This window comes from Zonotrichia albicollis, chromosome 5 (assembly GCF_047830755.1).
Source record: "Zonotrichia albicollis isolate bZonAlb1 chromosome 5, bZonAlb1.hap1, whole genome shotgun sequence".
In the NCBI taxonomy this organism is placed as follows: domain Eukaryota; kingdom Metazoa; phylum Chordata; class Aves; order Passeriformes; family Passerellidae; genus Zonotrichia; species Zonotrichia albicollis.
Window position 1 is genome coordinate 17,339,507 of NC_133823.1, and position 17,703 is coordinate 17,357,209.

The 17,703-nt window shown below is 35.5% G+C and overlaps 1 protein-coding gene across 5 annotated transcripts in view; it reads left to right on the forward strand.

The window, feature by feature from the left end:
- CCSER1 (coiled-coil serine rich protein 1) overlaps window positions 1–17,703 on the forward strand; it is a 609,788-nt gene that overhangs the window by 488,297 nt on the left and 103,788 nt on the right. For 3 of the 5 annotated variants that reach the window (XM_074540919.1, XM_074540920.1, XM_074540918.1), the window contains exon 10: window positions 612–657. The exons of the other annotated variants lie outside the window; for them this stretch is intronic. In XM_074540919.1, coding sequence (XP_074397020.1) covers window positions 612–657 — 46 coding nt within the window. The remainder of the gene's footprint in view (window positions 1–611; window positions 658–17,703) is intronic. 5 annotated transcript variants of the gene reach the window in all.

A 17,703-nucleotide genomic window follows, 5' to 3' on the forward strand; every position in this document is an offset into this window, starting at 1 on the left:
AGCGTACTGTGTGTATTGATCAGGGGTTTAATAGAGCTGCTTCCTGTCAGCTGGCGTTAAACTGACCAAGTGAGGACATCTTAAAGAGAGAGACAAGATGAGAGGAAGTGGCAGGAGCAAAGCAGTACTGTGCACACTTTCCTTCCTACCTGTTTGAAATGGACCTTCAAGCAGTGACAGTATCAGCTAAGACATTGGTGTCATTGAGCCTTCTTGTAAGGCTCAATGTCAGACTCTTATTGTAAAGGAGTTCATATTAATATATACTCTGTACATTGTCCTTTCCATCAAATTGAATTTTTGACAAGTGTGAGCATGCCTGTCTTATGCTGATACTTTTTTCCTGTCTTCTTTCTTTCTCTCCCTTTTCGGTTCATTGTGTTCACTAATGGGTGGATTACTCATAGAACGTTCCCCACTATAATTTATGTTTATCTGAAAATAGGAACTGCAGTTCTTCAATAATAATAAACTCCTCTATCTAAACAGTCTCTATTTCTATTCACTGCCTTCATTCTCTTCATGTCCTGTCATTTTTTTCATTTGCTGCTGCTGTTAATCTGACATCCTTTGCTCCAAAAAAAAAAAAAAAAAATGTGTTTTATTTACAGGGCACAGCATTGGGAAGTGCTCCTGTACCTTCTCGCAGGCAATTATGTGAGTCTCTTAAATTCCGCTCTGTGTTGTAAAGATGACTATGTGTTCATGTGCTGTAGCATGGCATGCCAATCTAGAGTTAATGCCCTGAGGTCAATATTCAACCACTGGTGTTGTATATTGCCTGTAATGTGTTTGTAGCTAACAGCTTCTATTGACCCCTTCTTTATTTCTTCGTTGTGTTTTGTTCAACACATCGTGAAATGGGGCTGCGCTGTGCACTATAGACTTGCAAGCAGGAAAGAAAATACCATAATGACTCAAAGTCTGGAGGGGAATAATGGTACCAGATCATGTGTGCAACATTGTAATGAGTAGTATTGTTAAAACTGAAGCATCTCTTTTTCCTATTCTTCAAATTAATTTCTCCATTGAACAGATTAAAAAAAAATCTGGATCTCAAAAAAAAAAAAAAAAAAGAAATGGAAAATCAAACAATATGGTGTAAGGGAGATGTTACTGAGACAAGTTGTATTCCTTATAGGACTTTCCTTCTAATTAATTTGAAGAACAAGTCCATCTGCTGAGTTGAGGAGAAAAGGGAACTTTTAGAAAGGGATTTCATTCATTTTTTTAAAAAATCCATTTGAATTATTGATGATAAATGATCTTTCTTTAAATTAAAATAAATTCCCCTGTCATTCACCAAAACCCCAAGAAATCACAAACAAAATGTGCTATATATTTTTTAAAAATGAAAAAAAATAAGAGAAAGGATTTGCATTCTATTTCCAGATGATTTCTCTGCTGCATTAACAGTGTTCATGTGTGAGTGTGCATATTGAATATATGGATCCTCAGAATACCATCAGACTTTGAGATGAGGACTTTCTTACATTCCTTATTTCTGTCTTTCTCCTCCTACCTTGAGTTAATTTCCATCCTAAAGACATTGGTGTCTTCCATATGCATATAATGAGCTACAGCCATGCACTGCATTATTATAATTACTGTGCACTGCATCACACCGCTGAATGTGAAACAGACTCATTATAGTTTAACATTACAGGCTTATTCATAAGTACAGTGCAGTTTGACTGATGCTCCATTGTTGGCAGTCTTGAAACATGTTGCTTGCGTAAATTCACCGGTGCTGCTCTTGTGTATTCCTAGGAAAACATACAGCATTTGTCTGTGAGTGTGGGTCTTGCAAAAGTAACAAAAGATGTGATCTGTATATGATGTCCTTTCTTTTGTGCAAATATCTATGATGTTCATATCCAACTGAGAATATCTAAGGGAAGGAAAAAATACCAGGATGTAGCACTCTTCATCAAATATAATTGTGCTCCTATTACAGTTATTTAAGGTGTGGTGGAAACAATATATATTATCACTGCGTTCTTCAGAAAAAGCAATGCTAAAGTTATTTTTCATCCAATATATATGCCACTTAGCAGTCTCCTAAAATGAAAATTTGAATTTCTGGCTGGTTTACTCTCATTTAAATTAGTCCTGCTATTAATTTATATTATTAACAACCTCAGTGAAGACTTTGGGAACACATTGAAACAACATGCTTTACCATGCTTAGTTATAAAAAATCAGCGTGTCCACTTCCTTCCTTGTATGGAGCCTCTGTTTGAGGTGAATGATGAAGTGTCACAGATTGAAGTGTGAGGGATTTGAACATAAGGGAAGGTGTGGAAAGCACAGAACATGTTTTATCTGGCAAAGACAGATGTGTAACAAAATGAAGATGCAGAGCTCTGAAATACACAGAGGAATGGATAATGGTTGGGTTAATTATATGTATGGGTAGGCTGGAGGAAGTGGTCAGAATTTCCACTTTTTCTTGATGAAGTAAAGCTAACATTGCTGAAATGGTGAGATGTGAGAAGTTTAAAGCAGCATATATAGAATGTGTCAATGGCTTAACTGTGAAGCAAAAGGAAAAAAAAACCCACCCTGTAAATAAGGGAACTCATCATATCCAAGTGATAATTTCAGCCAGCTGACAAAGATTATATGGAACTATGAATATGTTGTGGTTAAGTTCTAACAGGAAGTTAAAATTAGAGCTTGGGCATCCTGAGCTTTTCTTCCAGTCATTGGGTGTGACTTTTTTGGTCCTTGCAAAGCATTGGATGTTACTGTTCATGTGCCAAAATGGGAAATGAGGATGTGTGGAAATCCAGAGCAGCAGTGCTACTGAACAAGTGCTGTGTCCTATTACACTGAAATTGAAAGGTAGCAGGGATGTTTTATTTCAGGTGCTGTGACCCTACAGTAACTCTACTGCAGTGGAAAAGGCAAGAGTAATCTGATCTCAGTTCATGCAAGATATTTTAGACTACAGAGCACTTGTGGCTGCTTCACCTCCAGAGTGACCAGGGGGGCTCAGTGGTGATGTTGGAAGGCACTGGGAAGTCACCTCTGGGCATCCAAAGCTGTCGAGGACATTGAGTGGCTTCTGTGCCAATGCTGTGTTATGACATTTGCTCTTGGAGCTCAGAGTCCAGAGGAGCCGCTGGTGAAATGTGGAAAAGCAAAGAGTGCTTGAGACTGAGTTGCTGTTTTATAAGCCATTTTAAAATAAATTTCTACTCATGGGAAATTTTAACACTCTGGCTATAAACTCTGAGACACTGAGTATAATGATAGCAAATAAATTACAATATGGGAGTTAAGTTTCCTTTCCACAAGATAAAAACTTGTCTTCTGAATTTGAATAGATTGCAACTTAGTTTCTATTTTACAGTAAAGCCAGGAGTGGGGAAAAAAAGGAAGGTACAATTCAAACCAACAAAAAATATGAGAGCATCTGTAATTAGCAACAAAATAAGATGCAAGGAGCAAGGATAAACTGAAAAGGGAGTACAAGGTCAATACAGATGTCCTCAAAAGTCTTAATGATAGCTGTCTGACAGAGCTTTGGTCATGGGAATGCTGCTGACCTAATGGCAAAACACAGATTTGCAAAATACAGTTATGACTAAATAAAATGTAGTGTTGAAACAAAATGTAGCTGCAGTTTTTTTGACAGAATTGCACTATAATTGCTTTAGGGAGAAGAAAGCTTTCATGGTTTCTCCTGTTGCTTTTTCATCACATGGAATACAAGCACAAATACACCAGTGAAATACATGGAGTAGAGTAAACCCCACAATTCTGAAAACACATATGTTTGTTGCAAGATTTCCTTCAAACTGCACCCTTGTCCTGCAAAAGTATATGTTAGAGTAAGGATTGTAGGTTAAGATCAGGTGTTAAAGCGCAGTGAATCTTGCACCAGATGACAAAGTTTTAATATTTTTATACCTGTGCTCCCTTTTGTAAGGACTCATTTCCAAACATTTTTCTTTATTTGACCTCAAATGTCCTCAGACTGAAAGTAACTGCTAATTTAATGTGACAACTTTTTAAAAACATATATTATCACTTACATGCCATTTGGGAAATGAAAAATGCTTACCTGTTTTGATTAGCACTGTTTAGAAGAAATCAATAGCATAGAAAGAGCCTTGCTTAGTAGAATAGAAACTTGCTATAATGTTCATGAAACAGAGTAGGAAGGCATCAAAAAATCAATACAGTTATGTGGTACCTGACAATCAACTTCACAGACAGAAAAAAAATTAATCAGGTGCTTGAAATAGCCATATAATATCCAAAGAATTTCCTACCATCTAGTGATAAGAAAAGTGCCAGAACTGAGTGCAGCTAAACTAATCTTCTAAGCTTGGAATTTCATGCAATAAAACATTAAAAATAAACCAACCTGATGTCAAAATTCAGGGATTCTTGGCTGGCTTATAAATGGTATTTTAATGTTACACTCTCACAAAGTTTAATTGATTAGGACAAATACATCAGGGTTTTAAATTGTGGTGATTTTAATGACAGCAGAAAATATGTAGAACTGAAATTAGGAGAGTTAAGGTCCTAATGACGAGAATTGTACTTGTGCACTGTCAAGTTATTTCAAAGCACTAGACAGATTCTTTGGTCAACCAGAAGGAGAAAACAAGGAAATAAGAAAATGCTAAAAAGTTAACTACTTTTTTGATTCATGGTTTATTGCAGAGGAAGAATCCTTTTTCAATGGAGTGGTTTTCTGAAAAAGAGAAAAATCCAAGGTGGTTGTGGCAAATGAATAAGTTGTGAATGAAAATATTTTAAATGTTTCGTTTCAGAGTTTTAATGAAATTCACGATGAATACTAGGGAAAACAGAGTCTCTTGGAAAAATTACTGTCAGTCATTGTCTTGGAGAGGTGATCAAAATTATCTTGGTTAAAGCAGTGCTTTATAGAAGCTTAGGAAAATAGATAAGTGTATTTTGAGCTTTATAAGGAAATTTTATCACAGAAGGGTGCGACACTCACCTTCCAATCATAGGCCATATGAGAGTTTTCCAGACTGAACATCTGACTTTAAAAAAATGCTATAGAATACTAAACTGAGATATATATTCCATTACTGTTTGGCTAGAGCATAGAAATGTATCTGACTAATTGTGAAAAACTTCCAGTGAGGTTTTCATTCACTTTCAAGAAAATTAAACAACTGGATTAGAAATAAATTATGTAAATAGTAATAATCCGTAGTATAATTGGTTTACGTTTTTGGCTCATAATTCTTCATTTCCAAAAAAGCCTCATCTGACAGTGACCTGCTAAATTCAATTTAAAACTTCATCTGAAAATTATCTATTTAGCTGAATAATCTTTTGATCAGGTTTTTTACCTCTGTAATATGTTCTTAGTGATTTAGGCTTATTGTAATGTAATCAAAAGTTATAGCCCTATTAATTCCAGTGAATGTCAGATCATGCTCTGCTTTTGCAAAATGAGAAAATGTATATTCTGACAATTGTTTTATTAATATATTATTATTATTTTTAAGTCTTTCATTTGTGGGAGAGAATTCTAATTCTTTTGACAGCAGCGTCTGCTTTCATTCCTGTTTCCATGGAAACAACATTAGCACAATGAAAATTTTTTAAAAGTGATTTTTTAAAACATCGGAGACTGGAGATTTCATTTAGCAAATTTGGAACCCATTAATAAAAACCATAGAACTTAGATATAAAATAGAATAGAAATAAAAATAGAAATAAAGAGTTTCTATGTGACAGCTTAATGTGTGGGTTTTATTTGCCTTTGTTTCTTCATTCCACGATTTTAAAGAAGGATAATTTTGTTATTTATCGATTTGTGCTTGGTGAGGAAGAGTAGTATTTATTGGACTGCTGTGTACAGTGGTGCCTTGAAAGCCAGTTTGATTTGCAGACTTCATCTGAATATGGAAGAAGAAAACAAAAGTGTTGTTGCTGTCTTACTCTGGCATTGACCATCTTGGGTGACTTATCACTGAGCATGGAAAAATGGCTGTGGCCATAATTTGATTAAAAACCAGATTCTGTGTCTGGTTTTAGTACAATAGCCCTTCAAAAACTTTCATATTTGGAAGAAATAGTCTGTCAGGGCAAGGTTCACTGAATTCAGGCATAATCACTTCTTCCTATTCTGCTCTGAATTCTTAGACCTGATTACACCTCAGTCAAGAGAGAGAATGGAAGCCATGAGCTTGAATAATTGGTTTTTTTCTGTTTGTTTTGCTTGCTTTCCCTTCCATTTGTAGTGTGTATAAATGAGATACATTGTTTTGCTCTTATTTTGAAAGTTAAAAGATGAAAACTGATGTAATCCATTGAAATTAAGCAGGCTCTTGCTAAGTAAATTTTAAACCACCATGAGATTTTCAAAAGAAAGCTTTTTCTGGGCTTCTTGAGCTGCATCAACTTCCTGTAATTGTATGTTTCTGAAAATTTTCTCTTGAAAACCTCCATAAAATAAGTAAAATTTCTTTAGCAAAGACTTTATTTGAAGCAATTTCTGTATTAAACCCTTTAATATTTTGGAGGTCTGTAAACTGTTTGTTCCCATGAAAATAAGCAGAAATGTCAGCTTCCAACAGCTGTAGTTTGCACTCTTAAGTTGTTGGAGTTTTTTAAAATTTTTATTAGTAATTTCTGTGGTGACTATGTCTGTAGTCAATAGAAAATGGAAGATAGTCTGTAGGATCTCTTTCCCTCTAGCTTCTCAGAAAAAAATTATGTGATTAAAATTATTAATAACTCCTTTCTTAAAAAAACAGAGCTCTATATTTTCCACAGAAATTCCTTAAGCTTTTCCATGAACAGGGAGTTGAAAATCCCATGTCTCTAATGCTGGAATTTGTGTCTGTCACAAACAGAAGGCAGTGAAGGAAAACCTCTGGAAACCTCTTCCAGCCAAGGCTTCTGAGTCTGTAATTTGGGAAGCACTTCTGTTGATAGAAAGAAGGGGAAAAACGCACAGCCGCTGAAGATGCATCTTTCTTTCAAGTTTATTTTCTGTTTTCCAATTAATGTGCAGTTAATCTAAGAAACTTTAGCTACTAAACCTAGTAATTTATCTTTTTAAGTGGCTAATGATTGCTTTCAGGTTTTCCAAATGAGATTGACTTTTCCAAGTGGTGATACTTTTTTTAATTCTAAAAATAAGGTTAGCGCAGTAAATAATTCTTCAATTAAATTAATATTTAATTCTAGGCCTAACAAAACATTTCTGATTGATCTGATCACTTTAATTCAGGCATCAAACTGAAGAGTCCCTTATTCACCTAACTCAATTTTGAGTAATGAAATTCAATCTCTGATAGATCTCCTTTAGGAGTAAACTCAGAGTTTCATTTATTCTGAATAAATTACATCTCAAAGTAATCCTATTTCTGATTAGTCAGTTATCTGAAATCTGACAGTGATTTTTTTTTTTTGAGAGCTATATTTGAATGGTAATGACTTGTCAGTGTAGCCATTTTAACTTGTGCTTTGCCAGTGGAGTAATCTCCCTCATTCAGTGCTTCCCCTTAGCCCACTGTAATATTACTGCTGTTCCTGGACTTTTCCACACAAAAAAACATCTTTCTCTTTCTCCAGTGACCATCTATTGTGCTATAATAATAGTGATACATATTTTCAGATTGCCTGTTGATAAATTTTGCTGTGAAAAACTTGTCCTACTACCAGCTTAGCTGTTTGTTTTTTTATAAACATTCTGTTGATCACATAGTTACCAGATGTTTATAGAAGAAAAGCATCAGGAAAATGAAGAAAAATTACTTGCTTTATGTCATTAATGAGAACAGTAGGGTAGAAGAAATAGAAACATAGAAATTCAAAATAAGTCTTCGAGTGGAAGAAACTGATAGAGAAAGGATATGATAGAATGAAAGTGAAGAAGAGTGAACATTTCTGCTCAGAAAATATGAAACCTGAGGCTAAAAGACTCTTTCTCAGGACCTTTGAGTGTCAGAGACTTCATGGCTTCAGATACCAGTCTTCTCATTGATGTTGGAGCAGGCTTGAATAAAGCAGTTTCAGGCGCAATTTAAACTAAGGAACATGCTTTCCCATGTTTTTCTCATTTATATGTGCAGTCATGAAAAAAAAATATTCCAAGATGTGAGGAGTTACAAAATCATTTTATGATGACTTACAGCCTAGACACTTGTATTTTAGTTACCTTGGGTGACATTCAGCATTTACAATTTTGGAGGCTGCATTTGCTTTTTGGTTAATCATTATAATGAATAGTGCTTTTCTCTCATGTACTTAACTGAAAAACTGTTGTATTCATTGTTTTGGTCAGTAGTTCTGTATTCAGAGGATTAATGAAATTTGGGAGTGCTAAAGATTGTTTTTTAAATTACTGAAAGTCTTAATAGGCAAGTCAGTGTTCAAAAATTTCCAGGATATTCCCATTAGCATCCACTGAATGCAGCAGAGAAATTCTGTGGAACTGCGCTTCTGCCACACTGCTGGTTGTTACATATGTGACCAGAGATAGAAAGAACATGGGGTTTTTGGCATTGCTAAAGATGTATATGGGCTGAGTAATGAACTATGACATTTTTTATTCTTCTGATAATGCTGTTGAACCATTTAACATTTTTCTGTATTGTATTTAAAGCCATTGAATAGATTTTAAAAACCACTACCTTTAATCAACATGGCATAACTTTTTGTCCCAGATTTCTCTTCTGAGATTTTGGAAGTATTATTAATGCAATGTCTTTTGCATTTTGTCAGTAGTGGAAAAAGCAAACCGACAGACATTTTGCTTCATGATGGTTGAAAAGACTTAAATGTTGGAGTAAAAATTTTCACCATTTCTCTGTGTCATACAAGCATGTATGTGAATGCCCTCTTTGCTGTTCTCTCCCTCACAGACAAGAGACAGTCTGTACATTTCTACAGAGAAGCTACACAAATGATTCACTCTGTTGTTTTCCCAATAAACAACATGGATTTAATATGCTTCATAGACCACTAATTAGAATTATTTGTTTTTAATATTTTTAATACATTGCTAATGCTAGAATTATCTACAGGTATTTGTCAAGTTCATCCATAGGAACTATAAATACAATTAATGTGGTATGGATTGCTAAAAATGAATATTTGGCATCATACAGTTTTAAGCAGCATTATATATAATGCTTTTTTAATATCACCTCCATTTATTCCTAGTACACTTGTTTTCCTAAGAAGATTTTTTCCTTTTCATCCATTCATTTCTAACATCTGCAAAGTATCTGCTGCTTTGCTTTTATAGAAAAGTCAATTCATTATTGTCATTTGGTCATAGTGCTGAAGTTCAAACACACAGGGAAAGAATGAGAGGCTTTTATGTGCTTTGTTAGAGTCATCTATTGTCAGGAAATAAATATCTGCTGAATGTTTTCTGGAAGCTATTTCAAGCATTTGTTATAAGAAAATACAATAAAAGCAGTATAGAAAACCTTGTTAAGCTTTTCTGTAAAGTAACAATCATTTTTAGATCCCTTATCTTTAAAATGCTAATAATTGCCTCCATTTGGTTGTTAAAATAGCATATTATATGAACTTTGCTTCTTTCAGAACTTTTTAAAAAAGATAAGTAATGTTGTTGACATTTCCCTGTGTATCTGATCTTTGGGATTTTAGGAGACCAAAGAAAAGAGATGTAAAAATGAACATAGTAAAAGTGAACTCCACCATAGATAATCAAGATGTATGGGGGTTTTATTATTTATTCTAAAATTACATGTTTTGGCAGTGAAAAATCTTATCCTCTGTACTAACAGTATAGCTGAAGAAACCCATTGGTAATTCCCAAGTGGAAAGGATTGCTCAATTTCTCCTGTGGGGTCTGTCATATTTCTGCAACAGTCTCCTGCCAGCTCTCTGGGAGTGACTCTAGACCTGGACTAGCAAACCAGAAAGTACAAATGCTCTATGGCTTGTATTGTGTAAATTTCCCTCTTTCCCCTCTCTACCAAATGGATGCCGTATTCCATGTTTTTACAGGTAAAAACTCTAAGAAGAGCTAACAGAGACCAGTTTTTGTTAGGATAGTGCATAAAGGTGGCCTCATGCTAGCATTTACTATTTACTCATCAGATTTTTACTCATCAGATTATGACCATTACCCCTGCTTATATTTAGTTGTTAGGTGTAGGCTCAGACATTGAAATTTAGGGATCAGGCACTTAAGCAAACAGAAGCATGACTCCAAACAAGTAAAATGCCATCATGCACACAAACAGAGGTGTTTGGGAGGCAAGCACAGGCAGTGGTACAAAGGTGTGATTCACTAGCTAGACACAGAAACAGTCCAGAAGCACAAATTAATGTCCTTGTGTATTTCTCCCAGGAAGACTGAGGCTGGATCAGCCTGCAATAGTCGTGGATTTATGTACAGAGCAATCCCTTCTCTGCCTGCTTCTGGGCTTGCTGACTGTATTTTATCTCCTATAACATCAAAAATAGTTCCTGATGTGAAAAGCCTTATTATTCTCTTTATTCATAGTGGTTTCTTTCAAAAAGAAATAAAAATCTGTGGAGGTTGAGAAAAGAGATGATACTACTGTGGGATCAGCTTGGTCTGTACTTGTCACTAGCTACTGTTTTGTAATCCTCACTTGCTTACAGTTTCTGTTTGAATTTCCACTCTGAGCCACTGTTTTTGTAGATAAAAGTTCGATGGAGATGATCAGTGTGTTGTCATTTTTCTCACTGGGGCTTGGAAAACGCTTTTGAAATTCGAATTCATTTGGGTTTTGGCTATCTTGTCCATGTGCAGTGTATCTGATACTGTCAGTTTTGCCTACTCACCTGAATGAATTATCAAATATAAGCCATTTCTAATATTCATTAGAAAGGGTTAAGGAGTCCTCCCATGAAGAATGCAGCAGCTGAGGCCAAATAGCCTTTTTTTTTTTTAATTTTTACTTTTCATGGAGATCTCCTGTCACCTCACCTTGTTTGGTAGCCCTCAACTATGGCATGTGTGGTGGTGTGTGCATATGGATGATGATCTTGCCTACCAGTTTATGACTGTAACTTAGTTTTACTTGCAGTCTAGTGGTTATTTTAACTTAATTGACTATATGAACCTTTTCTTGTGCAATGGCATGTGAGCATATACTGGATTCAGCTAAATATTTCTGTTGGTCTGTTCATGTTCCTTGGCTGGGAAATTTCAAAGAATGACATTTATTTCGACCATACAAAAGATGGTAAAACTATAAACTCCTGTAGTTTTGTCTTTCAGCAACAGTGATTGTTTGTAAGTTGAAAATTTTATCTAACCTTATGAAACAAGCAAAGAGTCACTTCTCTAAGCTGTGTTAATTAAAACAATGCAACTGCTACTGTAGGTTGGGAGCAGTATTGGCTGTTCTTTAGCATAACATAAAAGACAGTGCATAAACCCCCCCTTTCTGCTTTTTGTCCTCTTTTGTCTCAAGTGGCAGAAGTTAATGATGTAGGTGCCATAAGTGGATGACAATAGCAGTCAAATGTTTATTTTCTTCTAGTGGCACCCCTTGGCTTGACCTCAGGCATCCTAAGAGAGTAGGACACTGAGACATGGGAGTTGGGATCCTCCCCTGGGGGGCTGTGTGTCCCACTTCTCACCTTCTACATACAAGATCTACTTTTTCCTCCCTAATGTGCCTTTCAGCCAGAGAGGTGGTTGTACGTGCTTGACTTCAGAGGTGTGAGTAGGAGAAAGTGAGATGATTTCTTTGTAGCAATAAATGTTTCTCTGTTCTTGGAGCTGGGCTGGGCATGTTTCCACCCCATTTTGTGTATTTGTGTTCTTTTGCCTCAGCACTAACCACACAGCAAGAGAATCAGGGCACTTAACTGGGTTTCGTGTGAGGGAATGAAGTTTTATTAATTTATAAAATATTTACAAAACTTTGGACAGTATCACATCCAGCTGTGAAAGATGCCAGCAAGTTGCAAATCCAAATGTTCTGTGAGGAGCAGCAGAGCTATTGCTTTACTTAAAACCTTGAGGATGCAATAATTTCATTTAGCTGTCTAGCTCAAATATTAGTATGGGTCTCAAGATTTGAAAAATTATTTCTTTACTCATCTTTGTGAAGTAGAATCTGACTTCGGATGCTAAGACAATATCTTTTATTATTTATTAAATGTAATGTTATAGTACTATAAATACTTCAAATATTTTTAAATGAACTGTCAAATAAAGCCACAGACTAAAACGAGAGTCACAGCTGGACATTTTACAGTTCACTTTTACTTCAATGCTAAAATTTAAATGCAATTTGTGCAATAAGTCATATAGAATAAAACAATAATGTGGAAAATACCCTGCAGTATTAATTTGTCTGCAAATTAATTTGAAGGAAAATTACTGAGGCTGAGTACTTTTGTGTGCCATACGTGTGTTTCATGGCCGTAAGCACAGGATGCCTCACTCCAGATTCAGCATTTACTTTTACACTGAGCCATTAAGTACAAAAGCAGGAAGATGGTTTTTCCTAATGGATTTATAATGACATGGAACAAACAATCCCTAAAAATATATAACAAAATAATTACAGGATGAGGTGCTGTGTTGTTACAGTTTTCAGGTGTACTGTTGAATCAGTTGCCCTGCTTCTGAATTAGGTGGAAAATAAAGCAAGACAAATATGAAGTAATTCTTCATATTGCTTATTTAGTAAATGTTTGAAGACTGATTTGGATTTTCTTTCCCCTTTGAAAAACAACAGGCAGAAGGTAATTTAAATAGTGTAATTTATCTTTGATGGATGATGTATTTAAAGTAGCTGGAAGCAAATAATTGGAGCATGTAGCAATTAACATTCTGATCCCGCTAAGGGAGCTGCATGTGCTGACCCTCACCATCCAAATGTGACTCCTAGCAGGTATGAGGTCTAATGCTAGTTTCAGCTTCAAAGGGAAATTGTTGCACTTTGCTGTGGTGATTTGCAGTGAAATGCCAAATGAATCTACAAAGGGGTTTCTAGCCCATCCAGACTAAGGTGGCCAAGTCTTATGCTGCAAAAAAATCCACAAGCTTTTGGGAAGGCGTGAAAGGAGTCATGACCCAGTGACATGTCAAGCCCTGTTCTTCCTTAGTCTAAATAATACAAACTGAGTATTATCTAAACCGTTTTTTCCATAAGTCCTTCTCATTGTTGACGTGGAGTCCCTCTACAGATACCTTGTGGTTTTCCTATTCTCTTAATGCTTGGTGGAGGAGCATCAAGTGGCAGCAGAGGGACCCTGCTGGTTCCTTAAATGGTTTCCTTGAGGACAGTGGAGCTGTAGTACAAGTTTGTGTTACAGAATGGCCTTTTGGCTCCCTGGAATCAGCCACTGCCAAGGAGACAATGCAGGTCCTCTCAGGTAAACAGAACACTTCACAATCAGAGCTCTGAAGTAAAACACAAAATGCGTCATGTAGTTTTACACTCCTGGTTGAAATCAGTGATAAGAATGCAAATCTGTAAAATCAGACAGAGTTGTTACAATCCTATTTCCAGCACATACTTTGCAAAGGCTTTAGGGTGATTCACATTACAAAATTTTGCATGCTGGTTTCACCTTGAGATCCTGATGTCAAAAGTATTAAATGCTATTTGTGCTTCAAGCAAACATTAAGAGCTTTCTTCAGACTTAGCTTAAATTTTCCTCTTCTTTTTTTTTTTTTTTTTTTTTTGTCAGGTAGCCTTGGAGATTTTGATTTTGCTTTGAATTTTGTCTGTTCATTGCAAAGTTAATTATAAACTGCAAATTTCTCAATGAGAAAATTAAAGTGCTTGTTCTTTGTCGCTTTACCTTGACAGTGGAATATTGATCCATGGATGTCAATGATTTTAGTATTTAGGCCACTGACATTCATGGTTCTAGTTCTACCAGCATTTTAATATTTGGAAGTTTGGGGGTTTTTTTTGCTTTTTGTCAGCCAGCTAAATTTTTTCCTTAATGTTTTGCATTTGTGGGAGTAATTTTGAAAGTCTTGACATTTATGAATATATATTTAACAGGTTTGAAGTTACCTACCTTCTTAAGACCAGAAGCTCATAATAGGCAGTTTGATTGGACATTGTCATCGTCTTATAATTTGGGATAGCTTATGATTTTAATTAAATTTGGATGTATAGGATTGCTATTAATACGTATTTTATGTAATGACAGAACAGGGGAAGGACTGTTCTCTGCCCAGATCAGTGAATTGCTAAATTGAAGGAGAGATACATGTGTTCTTGTCCTTCTGATTTAGTTGAAGAGCTTCACTAAGTCCTACACAAAGTAGGGTTGTAAATAATTCCTTTGAAGTGTGAAGAGTAACACATTTTAAATAATGTAACAGATATAATTATATTTGAGGCTTAACATTTTCAATAAACATTACAAGGTTGTGCCCAGCTCTGGGACAGGCCTAAAAGTGAGACTATTTGTATGATTTTTCTGTTGATATCAGAAATAATTTTGGTAGTTTCCCGTTCCCTCATAAATCACCCTATATAATCAGATGCCATTAAGCATACATTAACATGTAGTTTTTTAATGGGATGAAACGGCAGACAAAAGATGAAACACCATCTTTCATACTCCTTGTGCAGATCTGTCTGAGATGAGAGCCCTCATACAATTTTTGTTAGCAGTTGTGGTGTCACATCTAATAAAATGAAATCTTAAACTGAGTGTTCCAATTAAAGTAATTCTGTAAAGTCTACTTAAGCCTTTGGTGGAAGAAAAATTTCTATTTGTCAGTGAATCTTAAATAATTGACCTGAGGACTCTGTTTTTAGTTTTCTTGGTAATTCATCATAACTTTCAAGCCAGACACATTACAGTCTCATGAAAGTTCGGCTTCTTGCTGTGACTTATTTCAAGACAAGCTTTCTGTTGTACACAGCAATGTATTAAAGAATGTAGAATGATGCTACATATAAAAAATATTGGATTCCTTTATTGCACTCTAAATTGCACTACATAAATATTTTTTAAATATGCAATCACCTATAATTTTAACCTCTTTAACCCTACCAGTACCTTTGTTACCACTATTATTATTAGAGAACAGAGCATTGCTTGGAGGACTGCATTCTGAGTTTGAGACACAGGCAAATATCAAGACCTTAAGCAATTATTTATGCTGAGCTAATTCTATTTGGACTTGTCTGGATGCATGTTAATTCCTGTGTGCAGATGTAGTCTGGCTCATTGAGACCAGCATTAACTATTTGCCGACTGACTTCAAGTCACCTGGTTAATTCCAACAGTTGCAGGCTGGAAATTACCTGAGTATTCATATTTTTGTACCAAACAAAGAACTACTACTAAACACTTTACTTACTTTGTTAAGCCAATTTTGTATATCAGAGCATGAGGCAAATCCAGCAAAATCAGAATTAGTTTGTCTGCTGAGTCAGCTTCCAACTTCCATTTATCTTCGTCTTCCAGGTTTTATCCTCAATTTCAGGTATGTGCTGTTTTTCACCTGCTCCCTGAAAAACCCAAGAAAGCAAGTACATGCATATTTATTCAGACATAACAGACCTCATAAAGACAGTATTACTTTGACCATTCATCTGTTTTCTTATATTTGCTCTGGTTTGCTGTTTTTAATTTAATTTTATTTGTTTATAGTTTAAACCAGATACTCCTCAAGGTTCAAGTTCTGTGAAAAATAGTAAAATATCTAGGCTATACCGCTGTGTTAAATCCATAATGTTTTCAGTTCCATTTATTTATAATAAATAACCAAATCTCTCACAGCATTCTCTTTGAGTGAAGCACACATGAGGTTATATCTCTCAGGAGGTGATCCTGGAATAATTTTCTTATTAAAAGATATTGTTTACATTCTTTCTTGTAAGAGCTATAATACAGGAAGAATATAGCATAAAAGGAGGGAAAAATGTTGAAGTGGCATATTTTATTGTTTTTTTTAAAGCTGCCTCCTAAGAAACAGCTCTGTTTTATGTTTAGAAAACCTCGGTGTTTGTGGAGCATTATTAAATGTGATATATGAACTTTAATACAAGAAAATTGTGGGTTCAGATATAATAGTCATTAAGTTATATTCAGATAACATTGCTTAAGTGCTCAAAAGCTTCAAAGTCAATGCCAGTCATTGGATCCTGGAGTGAACTTACGTGATAAACTGCTGTGTTCTTCATCTGTGCAGAGCAGTGGAGATTGCTGGCACTATTGATTTTAATGGTGGAAAACAGAAAGATGATCTCTCAGGGGAGCTTGCCATTTTAAATAGCAATGTGAGCATTAAAATTACACCTTTATTTAATATTAGTTCTTGAAGGGAAACTTCAGAAGAGAAGTAGCATTTATTCACTGTTTGAATCAAGGTACCGTGTCATAGGTGGCATCATATTCAACAAGAGTTTTAGAAGTCCATGAAAGGCACCACAGACAAAGCAAATTTCAAATCAAAACCAACAGCTGTGAATTTTTAGACATGTATCCATGTATTTATGTGTTGCATGAGAGTGGAACACTAACTGATACTTAGCAGTAGAAGTTGTAGTACCAAGAGGGTGCAGTAAAATGGTGTGTAAGGAGGAAAGAGACAAGAAAATAATGTTTCATTCACTATGGAGACAAGAAGCAAATAATTACTCTATAAATGTATGTTACTATATATAATTGAGATTCTTCTAGGAGAAAAGTAAATAAGAATATCTGGCAAGTACTTACTCCAGTATTGATTAAAAGGGTCAACAAATTAGGCACATACTATTTTTCACTCAGGCAGCTCTCATGATGAAACTATTCCTGAGGCATTGGTTCTCACAGAAGATGTTTTTGATGGTGGGCTAAGTCAGGATAATGAACTGCTTGAATTATAGAAGATATGTCTCTGGGAAGATTTCTTTGAATACTGATTATCTTCTGATGCTAGGTGTACCTGTTTAGTGACTTCTGGTATAGGTGCCACAATAGGGTAGGAAGTGACATTAAGTGCCATCCAGGCTCTACAGTCACCAACAGTCTATTGCAGTAAATTCCTGTCTGTTATTCAGGTAGTTCTTAAAAAGTGTGATGTGTTTCACTATAGGTGAAGGTAGCTTTTCCAGGAATAGAAGTTAATACTGAGTGTTTATTTGCATAAGAGTACCTAATTTGCAGGTGTTAGATTGAGCTGCAGGGTGGCAAAAAAAAATAAATGGCACCTGAAGTTTCATATATTTTTCACCACCACCAAATTTTAGTTTGTACAGCTGGGGGTTAAATGTGGATTTTAATTTCCATTTTTTGGTAGCTTTTATCAGTGCTCAGTTGGTGAATGCAGCACATGCTCTTAATTGGAAAAGGATGTTTTGTTCTAGGCCGATCAGGATAACATGATTTGTACTTCTCTCCTTTCACAGAGGAATTCCTGTGAAGGATTAAGCATCTCTACTGAGTTGTTAAGCCTGAAGAGTTCAGGATATTCCTTACCCCTCAGTATTAATCCAGTTAGTCTATCCGTAGCAGAGAGAGACAAATGAATAGCTGTGTGCCCTGCTCCTGCTGTGCTGCAGGATACAGTTCTGCAGCTTCATATGTAGACTGTGTGTGTGTCTATAAAGCCTCCCTAATATCGTTTCCTTTGTTTCATGGTTTTCCTAACCCCATTATGAAAATTTGTCATCTTAGAGACTAGAATTTGAGGAGAAAGTTATTCCCAGACAGGCTGTAGCCTCATCATTTGATCATATCTGAATAAAGCAAAGCACATGAGGAGGA